This window comes from Prionailurus bengalensis, chromosome B1, assembly GCF_016509475.1.
Source record: "Prionailurus bengalensis isolate Pbe53 chromosome B1, Fcat_Pben_1.1_paternal_pri, whole genome shotgun sequence".
NCBI classification, from domain to species: domain Eukaryota; kingdom Metazoa; phylum Chordata; class Mammalia; order Carnivora; family Felidae; genus Prionailurus; species Prionailurus bengalensis.
The window spans coordinates 69,541,112-69,558,625 of record NC_057344.1 but is presented as its reverse complement, the minus strand read 5'-3'; the positions used below and the strand labels follow the sequence as shown (position 1 = coordinate 69,558,625).

Genomic DNA, 17,514 nt, shown 5'->3' with positions numbered 1-17,514 from the left:
ATCATTGTTCTCCATCAATTATAATGATTGCTGATATTTATTTTACATTTAGTAAATGCTAGGCCCTACTCTAAATTCATCTATATATTAATTTCTTTGGTCCCTGATAATAATCCTATCAAGTATTTAGTGTCTCCACGTTTTACCTAAACAAAAAATGTCATCATTTATGTGCAAGTAAAGAGAAAAGACTGCCAGTTAAACTATGATATAGAATTTTCTTATTACAAGAATGGACATTTATTGAAAGAGTTCTTTTAGACTTTGTTAGAAACATTCCTATCTACAAACAAGCAAAAAAAGAAAAAAGAAAAAGAAAAGAAAAGAAGGGACAAAAACTGGATAAAATATTCCTAGAACTTCACATTTAAAATCTAACTCTTCTGAATCACATCTGACTGAGAGAGGTTGCTATTGTTTTTTTCCCAAGTAACTCAAGCTTATATATATAAAAGAAAATTATCTTCACAATAAGTGGTTTGTTGATCCAGTAATAATTCCAATTCAACAAACTTTAGGAACACAGTCACACACATTTGGCTGAAACTTTTCAAAAGCAATCAGTGGAGGATAGATATTTTCATCCAATATTTTTGCTGAGTTTTTTGTCTCACCCAAGTGTTTTAGTGCCTTATGGTTCTGACTTTTGAGTATATGAAGACAAAATCGGAGTAATTCTTAAATTTACAAATACGGGTAAGTCCTGCCTTTGTCAACCCAAACCACCTAACACAGCAACTCATATGCTTGAAGTATAAGAGGTGGGGAGAGCTAGAGTTCAGAGTTCCTGTGGATAGTGGTGCCATCAAATTAACAGAATCTGGGAGGGTTTACTCAATTGATAGTGACCTGAGGAGTTTATTCAACTTGGTAATCTAAGAATATCAAACGGGTGAAACCACAAAGACTTATTTTCCAAGGTAGGTGATAATCCCACCTGAACTAAGGCAAGCATTCTACCCTATCCCCAACTCACCTCGCTCTTTCTCGATAATTAGTCTTAGTATTTTACTAGAATTAAATAACAATCTGAGATTCCGTGGAGAGTTGCCATGCTTTAAGTCATGACTGGACCTGTTTGGTATAAAAATTGATGATGATTGCATTCTATTTTCAAGGAAAAACATTGATCACCCCCACTGCTTGTATCAAATTAGCAGAAAATCAAAGAATACCCTGATGCTGCCGGTCCCATTTTTCACTTTCCTACAAGTAAGATTTGAATCTGTTCTTCTGCAACTTAACTAAACTTTGCATAAGAAAGGAAGAGATGGACAGAACTGGAGGAATGGAAGAAGATAGGCAATGACTAACCAGACAGTGTGTACCCCTAAAGAATACCTAAAGGCATTCTGATCCAAATTTAAATAAAAAACTGTTTTGGCTCAATGCATACATTCACACATCCATTCACACAAACGTTCATAAAGAGGTGTGTGCAGTCCTATGGACCACCAGTTTTTAACCCTTGGTACAGAGAAAAAAAAAACTGGGATCAGCTCCTTGTGAATGACTGACTACAGGAAAACGAGAGAGAAGGAAGAGTCCAAGATGATTTCAGAGTTTCCCTCCTGAGTAAATAGAGTGATCCAAGAATGGGGACACTTGGTGACAGTAAGTGGCTAAGATTAGGACTCCAATTTTAGATGGATTTTTCAACTTGAGGTTAACAGGTCACTCAGCAGAAATTTTCAACAGACATTTGGAGATGTAGAAATAAAGCTCAGGAGTTTATTTCTGTAACACTTTCTTTTCTGTTTTGTTAAAAAAAATGCATTTTCTTGTGCCTTGGATTGAGCAGTTTGATTCAAGTTTCTCATTTCTACTTTTTTCTGCAGAAAGCTGACTCAGCATCATACTCACCCCAGTCTTTATTCAATTCCATAGAGAAAAGGAACACTAGGCTTTACAACAAATACATTAAAAGAGTAAATATCAAATTTTATTACTGAGTTCATTCCATATTTTGAATTGGAACTCTCATAGGGAAATGTCAGAAATGGACTAAATCATATATAAGTTTTAAAGAAACCAATAATCCAGATAATATTTATTAAAGTTGGGGGGGGTACCTGGGGGGGCTCAGTTAAGCTTCCAAGTTCGGCCCAGATCATGATCTCTTGGGTTTGTGAGTTCGAGCCCTGTGTCAGGCTCTGGGCTGCTTCAGATTCCGAGTCTCCCTCTCTCTCTGCCCCTCCCCCGCTCTCACTCTTCTCTCTTCCTCTCAAAAATAAATAAGCATTTAAAAATGTATATATATTTACTGAAGTTGGGATTTTTAAGACATTTCACATAAATGCTAATGAGCAAAAGAGACAAACAGATAAACATGATTATTTATGCATTGTTCTAGCTTCCTAAACATTAATTTTGACTGCATGAGAGCTGACGATAAGACTCTGGAATTTAACCACTAAACCACATAATCGATTGTAAGAGCTTTCTTTATCAAAACTGCAGCTAGCTTTGACAATAGTAATTAAACTAAGTAGCTTCTCTCTTTCACACACACACTTCACTTTGTGAAGAGTCAGACTTGGAATATTACATTTTAAAACTCAAGAATTTATTATATTAAAAAATTTGGAGTTTGTCCTATTCCGTGAGAATAATAACACCTACCTTTTTCCGTTTCAACAGGGTATTATGAAAATATCAAGAACGCTATTTGTAAAAATACTTGACATCACTTAGAAGGAAGTAGCCTATAAATCCTAGGCACTCTTAACAAAACACCAACTTCCTAAGAAACCATAGTTAGGAGTCCTTAAATGAGCTTTCCTTTCCTCCAGAATAACCTTCCCACTCAGGTGAATTAACTTTTCCTCTTTTATTCTCTCATTGAACCTCACCTGTGTCTCCTTTAAGCACATCAAATTTCTTCCTTGTACTACAGTGGTTGGGGTTCTAATCTCTATCAGAGAAAGGGAAATGCCATAAGCTCCATGGGGGCCAACAAAATGGTTTTTCTATATATCCTCCAAAGTTCCCAATAGAGTATAATAAGCTCTTAACACTGTTTTTGAATTGAATTTATAAGAAAATATATATAATAAAAATAAAACAAGCTGATTGCCTTTTTAGCCTTGGGCTATAAAACTGAAGTTACTTTCCAAAGAAAAATCTCTATTTATAGATAAAATATGTTCTTTTTCACCCCAATAGAATATAAGCTCTGAAGAGCAGGGATATTACTGGTTATTTTCCAAAGTGCAAATGAAAGGCATTTAACATGTTTGTTGAGAAAATGAATGAATGCATGAATGGATGAGCACATTTTTGAAAGCACACTAAGATTTTGTCAATATTTTTAAATCAAACCCAAATATTCAACAGTTTATTTGTATACAACACAAACATTGAAACAGGATGTAAAGCAGAATTGAAGACCCAAGCCAAGGGAGAATGATTAGTAGGAAGGGGATTCTCAATTAGCTAACATAAGAAATGAAAGAACATTTAGTGATAGCCTGGCAGCTAAGAATGATTTCAAGAGAGGATTAATAGTTAATCAACCTTTGGCACTCATTCATTAAGAAATTACCAAGTGACTGGTGTTTATATTCTAGAACAGTGTGTCTTAAATTTTTTTTTCTTTTCATTACTGCACCCCCCCCCAAGCCTTTTTAGACATTGTTTTTCTGTTTGTCCCCTCCTGTGAAATTTTAATACTATATATCTGTTTATGTATACCTGTTCTTCATCCATTTAAAAAGGTAAGACTTTTTAAATTTTTTTTTCATTCCTTTAGAACCAATTTTCACACCTTGGGGCAATAATACCTCCATTGAAAATACTTGCATTCCTAAACTCTAGAATAGCATTTCTCAAATTAGATTCCAAAAATGTGTCCTGGGGAATCTGAGAAACTATTTTTATTTAAGAAGATTTCATTACCAAGTTTAAGCAACACTGGTCCAAAACCAACATAACAACTAACATTGGTAGTGCCTACTATACAACACTGTTATAACCCGAGTCCTTTATGTGGATCAAGTATCTCCAAGGGTTTATCCCACAGTGGTTAACCTCCAGACAATCGTCTGTTCCATTGTATTATATAAAGATAGTAATAATAATTGCATCATATTATTACAGTTCATCTAGTCCAAATCCATGCTTTCACAGTTAAAGACACTGACAAGGAATGATTACGTATGATTCATGATTCATGCAAGGGACTCCAGCTGTAATGATTTGCGTTTTGCCCTGTTTAGTTTGCTTGTTTGCTTCTTTAATTTTGTTCCTACTACCTTACATTGCTTTTCCTTAACAGATTAAAGGTTTAGGTCCATCCCAATACAGCCACAATTATGTGGACCTGATTTGTGTCAAGCTGCATATCAAATTGTGATACAAGGGGAAAACTTTCTATACAATTTACTAGAAACAAATAAAATCACTTATTGAATAAAGATGGCTCAATTGTACTTCCCAACTGACAGTTTCCTTCATAACTAATTTTAAAATGAAATAGAAATAAAACAACACAACACAAAAAAGCAAAAAATAAAGTGGGATGTGAGCAATGAAATATTGAAGAATATAAAATTACTTACATACTTGAATGTGCTTTGCAGAAAACACTACTTTTATTGTCACTTCAAAATTGAGGTTATAAACCTAATGTTTATTAAATAAAAAGAGAAAGGGAAAATGTAACTGAAAATTATTTTCCCAGTTTAATTATTTTTGTGTTTTGCCAGAATTACAATGTTGTAACCTAAATTTAAGAAAAGATAAATATCTTTAGTAACACAAAATTAACAGTTAGATCCAATTCAAATGGTACTATGGATATGAACGTTAACGTCATGAAATAAAATGTTTCCTGAAAGCTGGTACCAAAGTAAATAAAGCTTATAATTATTTTATTTTAAATTTATTGTATTATTTGTAGTTTAAAAGTAATGAAGAAAAACTTTAAGAAACTTTAATAAATTTACATTTATTTCAGGTCACTTCAGCGGAACTTAATAAGAAAGCTTCCTCCTGATGGCTTCAAGAAGTACCATCACCTTCAGAAGCTGTAAGAAAAAGTTTAATCCCCAGTATTTAATTCACTAACATTGTTTTGGCATGTCTGTTTCTTCTTACATCTGCGGAGACCCAACACTGTTCCGGTGCTTAAGTCTAATTCCTCTTCAGGAACTTATTTAGCTGTTAGCTCAAGACTACCAGGTAACTTTTTTTTTAGAGGTTCTAGAGGCCATTCTAGAAAAACCTCAGATACTTATTCCCAAAGAAACTAGAGCATATGAGCTATGACTTCTCCTGCCACACACTAGACTGTGAAGAACTTTCTTGCATATGTTTGCAAATTCAGTCTCCAACTAAGAGAGCAAGTCATGGTGGTTTGATACCCCAGAGCATGTTGTCTGGGGAACTTGATTCTATTTTCACATCTGCCATGTAGGTTGAGTTTTCTTTTGGCCTCAAGTAGTATCTGACATGCTAGATTGCCATTAGTTTAGCATTTTCATACATACTCCAAAAATCCATAATGGTCCGGGGTATGTTTACCTAATATCTAGGCCAACTTTGTGACTAAATCATATCATACTTGAACTGCTGGGTTTAAATATCTTGTTCATGAATCACGCTATCTAGAAAAGATCTCAGAATTCTTCATTTCATTTTCATACCTATGTTGCTTTTGATTCTATTTTATACTGAAGAAACTTCACACATAGATGTATATCTGTATATTCTTCTTTAAGATAACAAATATGAGGCATGTGGGTGGTTCAATCGGGTAAGTGTCTGACTCATGATTTCAGCTCAGGTCATGATCTCAGGGTTCATGAGTTTGAGCCCCACATCAGGCTCTGTGCTGACAGTGCAGAGCCTGCTTGAGATTCTCTCTCTCTGCCTTTCTCCCACCGTATACACTCTCTCTCAAAAATAAATAAATAAACATTTAAAAAATTAAGATTAAAAAATAGAAAGCAAAATCAGAAGAAATATTAATCTACTTCATTAAATGAAATGTACTCAAAACCCAGATAATCTGAAAAAAAAGTATGTTTCATATTTAAAAATAAAAATTTCAATAAAAATTACTTTCAAAACTTTATTCTGGATGTTCAGCAATCAGCAGAGAAGAGCTTTTCAAAATTAGGCATTATATAAAATCTTCAAGAGGATGCTTCTGTATTTTATTTCCTGATTTTTGGAGTATGAAGAATTTTTCTGATCTGTAGCACCACCTTATGTCCACATGTTTAAAAGGAATTAGGACTTCAAATTTAAATATCAAAATTCAGGTTTATGTAATGGTAGTTTAGCATTTTTCCATAATAAACATTTTAATAATTTTTTTAAGATTTTATTTTTAAGTAATCTCTACACCCAACCTTACACCCACAACCCCAAGATCAAGAGTCATATGCTCTACTGACTGAGGCAGCCAGGAGCCCCAAATTAATTCTCAAATAGCCAATTTGTTATACCTAATAGATCAAAATAGCCTAATTACAACAACAAAAAAAATTCTACCTGGTTATTAGAGATAAGCTTTGCTCAACCTCCACACAATACAGTCTATTGCTTAGCAGATTATTAAAATAGTTAGAAACAAATAATACATGCTAAAGTTTCTCTGTGTATTAGTGAGGAAGATGCATCCCCTATTATGTGATTGGAACCATAACATGTTCTGTGAAATTGTTATATGCACAATAAACTTATAGTTTAACATAACTTATTGTGTAACATCATACAATCAAAGTTAGGTTTTCTTGCATGTTGCAGAAATAGAGGATCTTTTTTAGTCAAAATTTCTAATTAACTAGGAATTTGTTTGTATTGGTTTCTTCCTTATTGCTCCTAATATTTATAAATATATATATATATATATAAACTTCAGAGTACCCTCAAGGACAACGATGGCCTATACTCAGAACAGGAAGTCAGGCTCAAAGCCTTACCTTGTCATTCCCTACAATCTGGGGCCAGTGCACGCAGAAATGCAAAGCTTTACAAGGATGCAGTTGATGCAATTTCTTGTGCTCTGGTCTCTGTTTCCCTTGACCTCCAATTAACACAGGCCAATCTAGTTAATTATATAAAACTACATTCTTGTCTTGACATGCTAGTCTAATTTATATTCTTCTAGTCTTTATTTTTATTCCTTTTTTTTCTTTTGTCATAAATACTTCTTATAAGTTTCTTCAAACACTTTTTAAAGCAAGACTTGGAGTGTCAAATTAATGAAATTGGAGCTGACTTGCTTAGCAGATTTGTGATTAACATGGAATATGATTTGGGGCCTTAAAGGTGTCACATTTTGTACTTTTGCCAGCACTATGCTAAACACCTATATTTCCATTATAGCAGGAAATGTTAAAAAGTCTGACTTCTGAGCCTGTTTGATAAGTGAGTGCCTTACTGTGCATTAAAGTTTCACTTATAGAAAATTCAAGGGGAGGAGTTAAATGGTGGAGCAGTAGGAAGACCCTCTGCTTGCCTCATCCCTCGAACACAGCCAGATAAATATCAAATCATTCTGAGCACCCAAGAAATCTATCTGAGGACTGAGACAGCAAAACTGCACAAGTAGAGGGAGAAAAACAGCCGCATCATGGAAGTTAGTTGCTGCAGAGAGTTGATTTGGGGGAGAAAAGAATTGCAAGGGCTGCAGAGGGGTAGGAGCCCTGATCATGGAGAGAGGAGAGAGATAAAGAGAGAGAGAGCATGAAAGCAGTGAACAGGGGATTGCACAAGAAAAACTCTTCCCCAAAACCATTGACTCGGAAAAGGAGAGGGGCTGACAATCACAAGTTTTTATAAGTAGTGGAGCTCAAAGTCTAAAGTTTTAGAAGTCTGTGAAATCACCACGGTCATTCCTAGTGGGTTTAGTGGTGCTCCTGTGGGGAAAGAGGGCAGAGGCTCAGGAGCAGACAGCATGCTCTGAGGATCCCCTAGGTCACACAGGGAGAAATAGTTCTGCTTGGAGTGCATTTGGGAGAGGCAACACTGCCTCTCAGGGGACAAAAGAGAAGGTGGGCATCATTGAATGTTCCCATTAATTAGCATAGCAGCAGAGGCACTTACAGAAGGTAGCTAACCTAGAAGCCAGCTTTTGGGTGTGCTTTGTCATAAACTCCTAGCCCCCACGGTCGTGCATCTGCTTTTCTGGGAAAAACCAGCCCCAGCCACAGTGTGGCAAGACCCTCCTCCAGAGGATCAGCGTGGGTCTGTGCTATACTGCATCCCTGAACTTGGAGCTTTGAAACTTACTCACATGCCTGAGATAAAACACGGGAGTACTGTGCTGCCAGAAGAATAGACGGCTTGGAAACAGAGAGGATGAACGCAGGGTTTCTGATGGAAGAAGCCTGAGACACAAGAGAGGAGACTGTTTTCTCTTCTGTAAAGGTTTCCTGAACAGGCATAACTCCCCTCTCTAGAGATGACAGAGTGGGGGATGCCATTTTCCCTCTGCCCATCAACACTTCTGTGAGCAACACAGCACCCCCAGCTTACACTAAGCCTCATCCCAATATGTCCTGCAGGGTCATCTTTACAAAGGCAAGTCTGCCTGAGAGCCAGTTCGGCAGGCCTCTCCCCCAGAAGATTAGCACAAACCCCCCTGCAAATACCAAGTCCACTGATCATAGAGTATGCAAAGCCTCAGCTCTGGGGGATATAGGATCTAGCCTTTTTTTTTAATGTTTATTTATTTTTGAGAGAGAAAGAGAGAGAATGAGTGGCGGAGGGACAGAGAGAGGGGACAGAGGATCCAAAATGGGCTCTGCACTGACAGGCTGACAGCAGAGAACCCAATGTGGGGCTCAAACTCACGAACTACAAGATCATGACCTGAGCTGAAGTTGGAAGCTTAACAAACTGGGCCACCCAGGCACCCCAGGATCTAGCCTTTTCTAACAAGCAGACCAAAACATCTCTAGTTAAAACACACCAAACACTGGACCAGGTCCAAATACTCCACATTGCAGGCAGGGAGAAACTCTGCAGAGGACTGATCTAAGAGAAAGAGCAGCCAAATCACAATAGCAGAAAGCACAGAACATAACACCAAAAAAATGTCCTGAAGTACCAGGCCGTGGACAGTATGACTTCTTCTTAATATAACCATTACTCTCAGAAGCAGGAAACAAAACAGGTTTTCCTAACACACAGTAGACAGAGGTCTAGGCAAAGGCCAAGATGGACGACTTCATCCAAAAAGAAAAACTGGAAGATGTAATGGGCAGGGATCTAATCGAAACAGATATAAGTAATATGTCTGAACCAGAATATAAAGCAACAATCATGAGTATACTAGCTGGCCTTGAGAAAAGCATAGAAGAAACCAGGAGAACCTTACCACAGATATAAAAGAACTAAAAACTAGTAAGGCGTAATAAAAAAAATGTTATAACCGAGATGCAAAACTGACTGGATGTAGTGACAACAAGGATGGATAAAATGGAGGAATGAATCCATGATATAGAAGATAAAATTATGGAAAACAATGAGGCTGACATGAAGAGGAAAAAAAAGATATTGGATCGCAAATGTAGACTTAGGGAACTCAATGATTCCATTAAGCATAATAACATTAGTGTCATAGAGGTCCCAGAAGAAGAAGGCAAGGAAGAGGGGGCAGAAGGTTTGTTTGACCAAATTATAACTGAAAACTTCCCTAATCTGGGGAAGGAAATAGACATTGAAATCCAAAAGGCACAGAGAACTCTCATCAAAATCAACAAAAGCCAGCCATCACTAAGACATATTATAGTCAAACTGACTATACACAAACAAGGACAGAATCTGGAAAGCAGCAAGAGAAAAAAGTCCTTAACCTATAAGGGAAGACACATCACGTTTACAACAGATCTATCTACAGAAACTTGGCAGGTCAGAAGGGAGTGGCATGATTTTTCAATGTACTTGATGGGAAAAATATGCAGCCAAAAATACATTATCCAGCAAGGCTGTAATACAGAATATAAGGAGAGATAAAGAATTTCCCAGACAAACAAACACTAAAAGAGTACAACCACTAAACCAGCCCTGCAAGAAACATTAAAGGGGACTCTTTGATGGGAAAAAAAGATCAAAAGCAACAAAGACTAGAAAGAAACAGAGAACATCACCAGAAACACCAACTTTACAGGTATCACAATGGCACTAAATTCGTATCTATCAGTAATCACTCTGAATGCAAATGGACTAAAATTTCCAATCAAAAGGTATAGAGTAGGGGCACCAGGGTGGTTCAGTGTCCAACTTCAGCTCAGGTCATGATCTCACAGTTTATGAGATTGAGCCCCACATCAGGCTCACTGCTGTCAGCCTGTAAGTACAAAGCCCACTTCAGATTCTCTGTCCCCCTCTCTCTACCCCTCCCCCACTTGCACTGTCTCAAAAATGAATAACATTAAAAAAAAGACATAGAGTACCAGAATGGATAAAGAAAATAAGACCCATCTATATGCTGCCTACAAGAGAATCATTTAGACCTAAAGCCACTTCCAGATTAAAATTGAAGGGATGGGGAACCATATATCATGCTAATGGACATCAAAAGAAAGCCAGAGTAGCCATACTTATATCAGACAAACTAGATTTTTTTTTTAATTTTTAATATGTATCTATTTTTGAGAGACAGAAACAGAGCACAAGCAGGGGACAGGTAAAGAGAGAGGGAGATACAGAATCCAAAACAGGCTCCAGGCTCTGAGCTGTCAACACAGAGCTCAACGCAGGGCTCAAACTCAGGAGCCATGAGCTCATGACCTGAGTCGAAGTCAGACACTTAACCGAGTGAGGCTGAGCTGTCAGCACAGATCCCGACGCAGGGCTCAAACTCACAAATCGCGAGATCATGACCTGAGCCAAAGTTGGAAGCTAAACAGACTGAGCCACCCAGGCGCCCCTGGACAAACTAGATTTTAAAAAAGACTGTAACAAGAGATGAAGAAGGGTAATACATCATAATTAAGGGGGTCTACCCATCAAGATCTAACAATTGTAAATATTTATGCCCCCATATTGAAAGCACCCAAATACATAAATCAATTAATCAAAAACATAAACTCACTGATAATAATACAATAACAGTGGGGGCTGTAAACCCACACTTACAACAATGGACAGATGGTCTAAGCATAAAATCAACAAGGAAACAGTGGCTTTGAAGGACACACTGAGCCAGATGGACTTAACAGATATATTCAGAACATTTCATCCTAAAGCAACAGAATATATATTCTTTTCAAGTGCACACAGAACATTCACCACAATAAGTCACATACTGGGTCACAAACCAGGCCTCAACAAGTACAAAAGGACTGAGATCATACCATGCAAATTTTCTGACCACCACACAATGAAACTTGAAGTCACATCCTATTAAAGAATGAATAGGTCTACCAGGAAATTAAAAAAGACATAAAAAACATATATATGGGGCAAATGAAAATGAAAACACGACAGTCCAAAACCTTTTGGATACAGCAAAGGCAATTCCAAGACGTAAGTATATACTAATAAATACCTACCCAAGAAACAAGAAAAGTCTCAAATACACAACCTAACCTTACACAAAGGATCTAGAAAAAGAACAGCAACTAAAGCCTAAAAACAGCAGAAGAAGGAAAATAATAAAGATTAGAGCAGAAATAAACAATACAGAAACAAAAACCCAGTAGAACAGATCAACAAAATTAAGAGCTGGTTCTTTGAAAGAATTAATTAAATTCACAAACCTGTAGCCAGACTTATCAAAAAGAAGAGAGAGAGGACCCAAACAAATAAAATCATGAATGAAAGAGGGGAGATCACAACCAACACCACGGAAATACAAACAACTGTAAGAGAATATTATGAAAATTATATGCCAACAAACTGGGCAGTCTGAAAGAAATGGACAAATTGCTAGAAACATACAAATTACCAAAACTGAAATTGGAAAGAAATAGAAAATTTGAACAGTCCCATAACCAGCAAAGAAATTGAATTAATAATCAAAATCTCCCCACAAAATAAGCCCAGGGCCAGATGGCTTCCCAGAGGAATTCTATCAGAAATGTAAAGAAGAGTTAATACTTATTCTTCTCAAATTATTCCAAAAAAAAAAAATTGGAAGGAAAACTTCCAAACTCATTCTACAAGGCCAGAATTATCTTGATTCCAAAACCAAAGACCCCACTGAAAAGGAGAATTACAGGCCAATATCCCTGATGAACATGGATGCAAAAATTCTCAACAAGATACTAACAAATCAAATTCAACAGTACATCAAAAGAATTATTCACCACCATCAACTGGAATTTATTCCTGGGATGCAGGGGTTGTTCAATATTTGCAAATCAATCAATGTGGTACACCACATTAATAAAAGAAAGGATAAAACCATTTGATCCTCTCAATTGATGCAGAAAAGGCATCTGACAATATAAAGTATCCTTTCTTGATAAAAACCCTCAATAAAGTAAGGATAGAAGGAACATACCTCAACATAATAAAGCCCATACATGAAAGACCCACAGCTAATATCATCCTCAATGGGGAAAAACTAAAAGCTTTCCCCCTAAGGTCAGGAACATGACAGAGATGTCTACTTTCACCACTGTTGTTCAGCATAGTACTGGAAGTCCTCTCCTCGGCAATCAGACAACAAAATGAAATAAAAGGGATCCAATCTTCAAGGAAGAAGTGAAATTTTAAACTCTTCACAGACAACATGCTACTCTATGTAAAAAACCTGAAAGATTCCACCAAAAAAAATCGCTACAACGAATACATGAACTCAGCAATGTTGCAGGATATAAAATCAATGTCAGAAATCAGTTGCACTTCTATACACCAATAATAAAGCAGTAGAAAGAGAAATCAAGGACTCGATCCCATTTACAATTGTACCAAAAACCATAAGATACCTAGGAATAAACCTAACCAAAGAGGTAAAAGACCTGTACTCTAAAAACTATAGACACTTATGAAAGAAATTGAAGAGAACACAAATAATGGAAAAACATTTCATATTTATGGATTGGAAGAATATTGTTAAAATGTCTATACTACCCAGAGCAATCTACACTTTTAATGCAATCCCTATACCACCAGCACTTTTGACAGAGCCAGAATAAACAATCCTAAAATTTGTACAGAACCACAAAAGACTCCAAATAGCCAAGGCAATTCTGAAAAAAGAAAAGCAAAGCTGGAGGCATCCTGATTCTGGACTTCAAGCTATGTTACAAAGCTGTAGTCATCAAGACAGTATGGTACTGACACAAACACAGACACATAGACCAATGAAACAGAATAGAAATCCCAGAAATAGGGGCGCCTGGGTGGCGCAGTCGGTTAAGCGTCCGACTTCAGCCAGGTCACGATCTCACGGTCTGCGAGTTCGAGCCCCGCGTCGGGCTCTGGGCTGATGGCTCAGAGCCTGGAGCCTGTTTCTGATTCTGTGTCTCCCTCTCTCTCTGCCCCTCCCCTGTTCATGCTCTGTCTCTCTCTGTCCCAAAAATAAATAAACGTTGAAAAAAAAAATTTAAAAAAAAAAAAAAAGAAATCCCAGAAATGGACCAACTTCTTACTAGACATATCCCCAGAGCCAAGGGAAATAAAAGCAAAAATAAACTATTGGGACTTCTTGGCACAGAGAAGGAAACAATCAACAAAACTAGAAGGCAGTCTATGGAGTGGGAGAAGTTATTTACAAATGACATATCTGATAATGGGCTAGTATCCAAAATATATAAATAACTTTTCAAATTCAACACTCAAATAATAATAATAATAATAATAATAATCCAGCTAATAAATGGGCAGAAGCCATGAATAGACACTTGTCAAAAGAAGGCATCCAGATGGCTAATAAACACATGAAAAGATGTTCAACATCACTCATCATCAGGGAAATAGAAATGAAAACCATGATGAGATACCACCTCACACCTGTCAGAATGGCTAAAATTAACAACAGAGGAAACAATAGATGTTGGTGAGGATGTGGAGAAAGAGGAACCAACCCTCTTACACCATTGGTGGGAATGTAAACTGGTGCAGCCACACTGGAAAACAGGATGGAGGCGCCTCAAAAAATTAAAAATAGAACTACCCAATAACCCAGCAATTGCATTACTAGTTACTTACCCAAAAGATACAAAAATACAGATTTGAAGGGTCACATGCACAGCAATGTCTATAGCAGCACTATCAACAATTGCCAAACTATGGAAAGAGCCCAATGTCCATCAATAATGAACGGATAAAGATGTGGTATATACATACAATGGAATATTACTCAGCCATCTAAAAGAATGAAATCTAGCCATTTGCAACTATGTGGATGGAACTAGACTGTATTATGCTAAGTGAAATAGAGAAAGACAAATACTGTATGATTTCACTCATATGTGGAATTTAAGAAACAAAACAGATGAACATAGGGGAAGGGAAAAAAGAGAGAGGGAAACACTCTATAAAAGACTCTTAACAATAGAGAGCAAACTGAGGGTTGATTGAGGGAAATGGGTGGGTGATGGGCTAAATGGGTGATGGTATTAAGGACGGCATTTGTTGTGATGAGCACTGGATGTTATATGTAAGTGATGAATCACTAAATTCTGCACCTGGAACCAATTTTACCTTATATGTTAACTAACTAGAATTTAAATAAAAACTTGAAAAGAAAAAAAGAAAAAGAAGAAAGTTCAAATATTAAATTTTAACTATCACATGTTTATCTTTACAACTAAGTTTCTAAATAAAAACTAGCCTAATCATACACGAATTTAATAGCAAACAAAATAACATATCTAGTTTCACTATTTTGTTATGTTTACCTTTTTTAATTAAAAAAAAGTCTATTGTGGTAAATACATATGCTGTAGAATGTACCATCTTAAACCAATTACATTCAGAGCCATTAAGTACATTTATATTGTTGTGCCACCCTCACCACCACCCATCCAAAGAGCTCTTGACATCTTGCAAAACTGAAATTCTGTTTCATTATGTTTTTTTTATAATTATGTTCACAGGTGCCTGCAAAACAATAATATTAGATCCATATCCATCTATGCTTTCAGAGGACTATACAGTCTTACTAAACTGTAAGTACCAGTGCCAATTAGTTTGCCCATTCCACTGTGGTCTGTCAGGCTGACCCACTGCCCTCCATGGTAGCCCTCCTGCCTACAACAGTTGAAGGGGCACGCAGGGCACTATGGTCGAGGGCATGGAATTCTGACTTGAACAGGCTTCCACTTAAGTCCTGATTCACCACTCCCTTGGTCCATAAACTTGAACAATTTATTTTCCTTTCTAGGCATTGATTCCCTCTAGCGTAAGATACAAATTATAACAGTACCTTCCTCAGGATTGTTGTAAGAAACAAACGAGGAAATCCCTGGGAAGAATTAGGCACACTACATCTGACGCATAAATAGAACTCAATACATACTGGCCATGGTGACAGGAATGATGGCCATTAGAACTTATTCAAAATAAGAAACGCTGATGATAATTAGAATCTTCGAAGGAAAAAACCCAGACTTTTCCGGTAATTCTTTTTCCACTACTCCTGCTTTTATGAATACATACAGCGCTGTAAGGTTAAAAGAGTAAAGCTTTTTTATTGTGATTAAATACATATAACATAAAATTTATCATTTTAACCATTTTTAAATGTGAAGTTCTGTGGCATTGAGTATATTCACATTGTTGTGCAAACATCACCACCATCCATCTCCAGAACATTTCATCTTCCCAAGCCGAAAGTCTGTACCCACCAAACGTAACTCCTCCTCCTCTGACCCTTGGCAATCACCATTCTACTTTCTGTATCTCTGAATATGACTACCCTAAGTGGAACCATACAATATTTGTCCTTTTGTGTCAGGCTTATTTCATTTAGCATGATGTCTTCAAGGTTCATCCATTTGTTTTTCCATGCATACCCATCAGTGAACATTTTTGGTTGTTTTTATCTTTTGGCTATTCTGAATAATGCTGCCATGAACATTGGTATATAAATATCTGTTTGAGTCTTTGCCTTCAATTCTTTGGGGTATATACCCAGAAGGGGAATTGGTGAGTCACATGGTAATTCCAGGTTTAACTTTTGGAGGAACCACCATACCGTTTTCCACAGCATCTGCACCAACAACATACAAGGGGACTAATCCCTTCACGCCTTCACCAGTACTTCTTGTTTTCTGAGGTTTTGTTGTTTAAGAATTTGTTTGTCTTTTTAAAACAGCCATCCTAATGGATATGAAGTCGTATTTCATTGTAGTTAAAAGCAAAGCTTTTTAAAATTGGTTTTCTTGGGGTGCCTGGATGGCTCAGTTGTTTGAGTGTCCAACTCTTGATTTCAGCTCAGGTCATGATCCCAGAGTCATGGGCTCAAGCCCCACATCAGGCTTCACACTCAGACTGGAGCCTGCTTGGGATTCTCTCTCTCTCTCTGCCCCTCTCCCCTGCTCATGCACTCTCTCTCTCCCTCTCTCTAAAAAATTTAAAAAATTAAGTAAATATATAAGTAAATAAAATAGTCTACTAAATGTTCCATTTCAGCATCTGAACCTAACCTCCTATAGGAAATAATTGTATGGAAATATAACCAAAAGGCACATAAATCAACAACTCCCTATATTTCTATTTCTGTGGCCTTGTTTTCTATCCTACACCACTTTTTTTAATCCTAATCCAAGAAACTCATTCCAGTCAGATTCCTAGTTTGTGGCATCAGGGTTTAGGATTGAGAGACAGCTGTCTAATAATTTTACTAGCAAAATGGAAGAAGGGCCCTGGAGACTCAGAGTCTTAACAGTAACCACTTTTACCAAGTCCTTTTCCCTTCTATCCCATCCCTGCTCTTTTGTGTCTTGGCAAATCACCCAAAGTCAATATCGGATTCATTCCCATCAGGCTCCTATCTTTCTCTCCAACCCCGCATAAATCTGTTCAAAACTTATAAGCAGTGTCTGCTTGGTTTAATGTTCAATGGGTGTGAAAGATACTACAGTCTTGGTTTAGTATCCAACGGATGTGAAGGGTAGTACCACAAATTTTAAAGAGTTCCCCATCTCTTTCCATGGTTATTCATAGCACTGGACTATTGTTTAGATGTTAAAGATGTCACATACTTCTGGGTTTTCATAGATAATCATTAGATTCCTCCTTTCCATTCACCTGTAAATATTCATTAGTCCTTACAATGTGCAAATTTTTCAGCAAGACACCATGGGGAGGTGGCACCGAAAGATAAGTCAGACATGCTGCCTTCCAACAGTTTACACTTTAATATTTCAGGTAAAGGGCTTTGATACCACTGGGGCAAGGCATGCCTCTTGCTCTCCAGAGGCTTATGATCTAGGGTGGGAAACTATGCCAATATACACACAACCATTAGAGAACAATTAGAGAACGATTAAATCCGAAACCCGTGTTGTTCAGACCAAAATTCTTGTTAAGTTTCACTGAAACAAGTGACCGTTTGGGGTCTGGAGCAATGAAGGATGGCTGGGGAAAATGAAGAGGACTGGG

At 37.0% G+C, this 17,514-nt stretch overlaps 1 protein-coding gene across 6 annotated transcripts in view; it reads left to right on the top strand.

Annotated features, from left to right (window-relative positions):
- RXFP1 (relaxin family peptide receptor 1) overlaps nucleotides 1-17,514 on the top strand; it is a 114,506-nt gene that overhangs the window by 63,657 nt on the left and 33,335 nt on the right. For 4 of the 6 annotated variants that reach the window (XM_043566594.1, XM_043566575.1, XM_043566614.1 and 1 more), the window contains exons 5-6: nucleotides 4,958-5,029; nucleotides 15,006-15,077. In XM_043566594.1, coding sequence (XP_043422529.1) covers nucleotides 4,958-5,029; nucleotides 15,006-15,077 — 144 coding nt within the window. The remainder of the gene's footprint in view (nucleotides 1-4,957; nucleotides 5,030-15,005; nucleotides 15,078-17,514) is intronic. The other 2 variants (XM_043566623.1, XM_043566604.1) reach the window with 1 other exon arrangement.